This window comes from Camelus ferus, chromosome 4 (assembly GCF_009834535.1).
Source record: "Camelus ferus isolate YT-003-E chromosome 4, BCGSAC_Cfer_1.0, whole genome shotgun sequence".
NCBI lineage: Eukaryota > Metazoa > Chordata > Mammalia > Artiodactyla > Camelidae > Camelus > Camelus ferus.
In genome coordinates, this window is record NC_045699.1 from 66,234,925 (window position 1) to 66,240,755 (window position 5,831).

Here is a 5,831-nt window from a genome sequence, read left to right on the forward strand (position 1 = left end):
CTTTTAAATGTCAATTACTTTCAGAAAAGCTTAATTCTTAGTTGTTTTAAAGCCCCAGAATATTTTCTGCACTATATATTATATCCCTCTTGCTCTTACTACTTAGGTGTCGAAGAGATAAACTAGATAGCCCAGTGCAAAAACCTCTATTATATAAAGGGTTTTACCAGCAATACAATCCAGATAATTGAGTAATTGATTGGTTAAGAATACAAATCACAAGAATGTTGCAGAATCGTAATTGCTACATCCAACAAAAGCTGTAGAAATCACAGTGGACATTAACACGTTGAAGTGCTTTCAATATTCATTAGCTGCTTCTCAGAAAGAGAAGCAGACTGTTGTCACATGGTAGTGAGAGCCACTGGGGTCAGGGATGAAGACTGGCCCTTGTCTTTCCCAACTACTCCCTACCCTACTCCACACAGCACTGCAGGTCATTTTGTGTGCAACTTGGCCTGAAGACCTTCTGTCCAAATGCTCTGGGGCAATGCAGCAGACAGAGGTCCAGGCCTCTGAGTTTAACAATCATTGCCAGGTCAGTTCCACTTCTGCCCAGTTCCGCAAATTAACCCTTCAGCTGGTTGCCCACCTATAAAATTTCCATCTTTGGACTGAATTGGACTTCATGTTAGCATGAGAGTCTGCCCTTTATTATTCACTTATTAAATTGTACTTGGGCTAAATGTAAGGTCGCTACCCTAGACCCCACTCCTGTACCACTAACAGCTAATGTTCAAAATATACCTTCACGTCCTAAAATTACGAGCTGAATGCAAGTGTGTAAGGTTAACATCAGTGATCCATCACTCAAGTCTCAAGAGAATCCAAGCAACTATAAAGCATCATTAGTAATAAAAAGCCACCAGAAGATTTCAAAAAGATAAAGGGAAATAGGAAATTTCAATTATGTTCAGGAAAACTCCACCTTCGGGCATGGTGAACTGGCCCTTGCCTAGTTAAGGATATAGATGAACCTCCCACTCCTTTTCTTAAATTGGATTAAGTTAGACAGTTTTCCTGAAATGACTGAATAAAAATGTTTCCTTACCTCAAAACACTTCCAACAGAATAAGTGACTGACCTAATTAGAAGCATATCACAAAAATTAGACCAGTGTAAATAACAAACATTTATTGGTATCACTTATGGTAGAAAAAAGTTCCTACACCAGATGCACATGACCCAATTGTTAAATAGAACATTTTCAAGGTGAACACACGCCCTAACCCAGCTTTTTTACCCATTTTGATGATAGCCAATTCCTCCTCTCCCCCCACCCCAAGACATGTGAGCAACTGCTAATGAAAAGCAGTAAACAGCCACTTGGGCTATAGCATTTTCAACTCCACTCCAAGGTGAAGATTCCAATTACATTCGAGACGTAAGTTCTCTCAATTTTCTCCTAACGAAAGTTCCTGAGTCCAGTATTTACAATATTACAGCACTAGCAGAGCAGCGTTACAACTCATCTTTGTCTGCTGGTTCCTCATCACCAGTTGGGGGAGGGCCTGCACTTCCATAGAGTTTGCTGATAATTGGCTGAACAATTTCTTCTAGCTCCTTCTTTTTAGCTTTGAAATCTTCAATGTCAGCATCTTGGTGACTTTCTAACCACTCAATCTTTTCCTCCACGGCTTTTTCCATGGTCTCCTTATCTTCGGAAGAAAGTTTACCTCCCAGCTTTTCTTTATCTCCAATCTGATTCTTTAGAGAGTAGGCATAGCTTTCCAATTCATTTCTGGTGTCAATGCGCTCCTTGAGCTTTTTGTCTTCCTCAGCAAACTTCTCAGCATCATTAACCATCCTTTCAATTTCTTCAGGTGTCAGGCGATTTTGGTCATTGGTAATCGTGATCTTATTTTTGTTGCCTGTACCTTTGTCTTCAGCTGTCACTCGAAGAATGCCATTCACATCTATCTCAAAGGTGACTTCGATCTGTGGGACCCCACGGGGAGCAGGAGGAATTCCAGTCAGATCAAAAGTTCCCAGAAGGTGATTGTCTTTCGTCAGGGGTCGTTCACCTAGAAGTCATACACAAAAAAACTTGTTGAGTTGTTACTGACAAATATTAGTACATCTGGATCCCTACATTTCAGTCTGTTAGAGCCTGTAGTGGCAAGGGCACTCTATCAGGCTAGAGGTGGGTCAGTACTGGGTCTGTAGGGAGCAGTGAGTTAAGTTACCAGGTACTCTACAGCAGTATGAAATCTTTTCTTGTTCTTATATTCCAGAAGCCAGTTCAGAACATATTTTTAACGGGAAAGAGAGCCAGATAGCTAAGTAAAGAAATGGATTTTAATACTAGCTCTACCAAACTCAACACTTTTTAAATTAGGGAACCCTACCTGAAAACAGCAGGTATTTCTTTCCCTAATCATTTCAAGAGTATATTAAAAGAAGTCATGCTCTTCAACTACATACTATGTTATTAACAAATGTAAGCAATTACCTTCATAGACCTTGATGGTAACAGTCGGCTGATTATCAGATGCTGTAGAAAAGATCTGAGACTTCTTGGTGGGCACCACAGTGTTCCTTGGAATCAGTTTGGTCATGACACCTCCCACGGTTTCAATACCAAGTGTAAGGGGACACACATCAAGCAGTACCAGATCACCTACAAAGGTAAGTTAATCAAGGTAAGTTCTAATTCAGGAGTCATAGCAGCAATACCAGTCTCCCCATGAACAGTGTAACTTGATCTTCATCTTGCCATTTGGTTAGGTTCTATGCAAAACCAATTTAGAAGCAGTCAATTAAACACAGTTGTTAAAGGATCTTGAGACTGTATCAGGTCTTGTCCTCACTGTATCCTTTACTAGCTCTGCGCCCTCTTTGCTCATATTCTATTGCTTTCTAAAGCAACAGCTAATCATACTCTTCCCATCAAGCTACTGAAGCACTGTGGAAGATGCTGTGACACTGACTGACCTGTATCTTGATCACCAGAGAGTACACCAGCCTGGACAGCAGCACCATACGCTACAGCCTCATCTGGGTTAATGCCACGGGATGGCTCCTTGCCATTGAAGAACTCTTTAACCAGTTGTTGAATCTTTGGGATTCGAGTAGAGCCACCAACAAGAACAATTTCATCAATATCAGACTTCTTTAAATCAGAATCTTCCAGCACTTTCTGGACAGGCTTCATGGTAGAACGGAACAGGTCCTAGAATAAGAAACACAATTATTGTGATGATGCCTGTCACACCCAGATAGAGTCGAAATACCTAAATGCATTGTCCCAAACTCAGAGATTTAGCAAGGCAAAAAACAAAAACCATACCATGTTTAGCTCTTCAAATTTGGCCCGAGTCAAGGTTTCAGAGAAGTCCTCTCCTTCATAGAAGGACTCAATTTCGATTCTTGCTTGATGTTGAGAAGACAGGGCCCGTTTCGCCTTCTCTACCTCACGCCGGAGTTTCTGCACAGCTCTGTTGTCTTTCCGCACATCTTTGCCAGTCTTTTTTTTGTAAAGCTTGATGAAGTGCTCCATGACACGCTGGTCAAAGTCTTCTCCACCCAGATGAGTATCTCCATTAGTGGCCACGACTTCAAAGACACCATTATCAATGGTGAGAAGAGACACATCAAAGGTTCCACCACCCAGGTCAAACACCAGGATGTTCTTCTCCCCTTCCCTCTTATCCAGGCCATAAGCAATAGCAGCTGCTGTACTGTTAAGAGGATGAGAAAGAAGAAAAAAGTTTAGTTAAGTTTACATTTCCCCATTTGGCAAATATGCCAAAAACTTTTGAATTTAACACTTACGGCTCATTGATGATCCTCATAACATTCAATCCAGCAATAGTTCCAGCGTCTTTGGTTGCCTGGCGTTGGGCATCGTTGAAATAGGCAGGTACAGTAACAACTGCATGAGTAACCTAAAAAAATAAGAAAAGGTAATTAAATGTATTTTATCACACGGTTTAACCCTTATTTAAGTCAAACCATCACTTTAGTTTCTAAGCCAGCTTATTTTTAAGGTGGGTATAATATATAATTTCAAACCCATGAATTTGCAAGCATTGAGTAATATACACATAAAAAGTCCCTAGTATTTTGTTTGGCCTTCAGAAAAGCGCACAAGTAACTAAAACTGATACACATGGATGTCATTCAGTTTCAATTTATTAAAACGATGAAGGCATCTATATATCACAATCAATTCAGAATAGTAATAATAAAACTTCTCGACATCGTTCTAGAAATACTTACCTTCTTTCCCAAATAAGCCTCAGCAGTTTCCTTCATTTTAGTGAGAACCATGGCAGAAATTTCTTCAGGAGCAAATGTCTTTGTTTGTCCACCTCCAATATCAACTTGAATGTATGGTTTAGTTTTCTTTTCAACCACCTATTTTAAAGAATAACTATTTTCAGACATACTAGCAATGACATCTCAAACTTTAAAAGAGGATTGTCTGAGACCCATTTCCTCCCATATAGTTTGGCTTACTTTGGTCTTTGGAGCTGAATACTGAGCAGAAATACTTAAGGAGTACAGGTCCCTTACAATTACAAACCTCTTCAGTTTTCATCAGTCTCTTAATTCTAAACTATTGTGGACAGAGTAGTTAATGTGTGAAATTCCTTTGCCATCCTTACTGTCTTAAGTTCTGTAACACACTAACAGCATTAAATAAACCTTATTATATAGACACCACGTCTGCATCCTTTTTGGTGGTCTCTACACTGTCCTTCAATAACTTCTTACTTCTAAATACTTCAACCAGCACTACCCAATTTATCTCGTGAGAAAACCCCGGTCGCACCTTGAAAGGCAAGAACTTGATGTCCTGCTGCACAGACGGGTCGTTCCACGTCCGACCAATGAGCCGCTTGGCGTCGAAGACCGTGTTCTCAGGATTGGAGGTGAGTTGGTTCTTGGCTGCATCGCCGATCAGACGCTCCCCTTCAGGAGTGAAGGCCACGTAAGACGGCGTGATGCGGTTGCCCTGATCGTTGGCGATGATCTCCACGCGGCCGTTCTTGAACACCCCCACGCTGGCGTTAAAACCGATCGGAAGAAATCAGCACCGCGATGCTCACTGCAGCCCAGGAAGCCACGCCCCATTCTCCCAGTTTCCACAAACCCCGCTTACCAGGAGTAGGTGGTGCCCAGGTCGATACCGACCACCGTGCCTACATCCTCTTTCTTGTCCTCCTCCTCGGCCAGCGCCGCGCCGAGCAGCAGCAGCACCGCAGCCACCAGGGAGAGCTTCATCTTGGCGGCGCTCTAGGCCAGTCAGTCAGCAGGCAGGTAGGACTTCGCAGACAAACCAGTCACAGGCCGCAGCACGGGAGCGCACCGAGGTTATCGAGCTGAGGGCGACAGAACCCGGGGTCAGGAGGAGCAGAAGATTGGGCAAAGGGCAGGTCAGAAAAGGCAGGCCACGGCGCTTACCTCTCACACGCACAAAAAGACTAAGTCGCTATGTCTGTGATGTGTGGGTCAGCGTCTACCGCGCCGTCGTCGACTCCACTTATATACCCTCCCCCCAGCCCCGTCGTGGAGGCCGCCGATTGGAGAAGGTGCTGCTCGTTGGAGGCCGCTGATTGGTCCAGACCACCAAGCTGGCCGCCGCGGATTCGAAGCGGCCTCCTCCGCAACTAACGTCACCGCTACGCCCCTCAAGCTGACTCATTGGCTGCTGGACGCGCCCAACGGCCACCAATGGGAGGAAACATCCGCCCCGTGCGCTGGCCTCATTGGTTTAGCATCTGCCTGTCCATGGCTCGACCTCTCACCTCGAGGCAGTTTCCGCCGGTAATCGCTGAGGACCCGCCCTCACGCTGGGCTCCGAGGGGCCGGAGTCAGTCCAGCGT

General features: G+C 43.9%; 1 protein-coding gene across 1 annotated transcript; it reads right to left on the reverse strand.

Annotated features, from left to right (window-relative positions):
* Nucleotides 1–1,117: 1,117 nt before the first annotated feature.
* On the reverse strand, nt 1,118–5,552 carry HSPA5 (heat shock protein family A (Hsp70) member 5). Its single transcript, XM_006187719.3, has 9 exons — nt 5,410–5,552; nt 5,108–5,327; nt 4,778–5,009; nt 4,222–4,359; nt 3,775–3,887; nt 3,290–3,680; nt 2,935–3,172; nt 2,453–2,620; nt 1,118–2,024 (listed from the first exon to the last, which is right to left on the reverse strand). Exons 2-9 carry the CDS (start codon nt 5,227–5,229, stop codon nt 1,462–1,464), a joined length of 1,965 nt encoding a protein of 654 aa, XP_006187781.1. The 5' UTR covers nt 5,230–5,327; nt 5,410–5,552; the 3' UTR covers nt 1,118–1,461.
* Between the last annotated feature and the right edge of the window lie 279 nt (nt 5,553–5,831).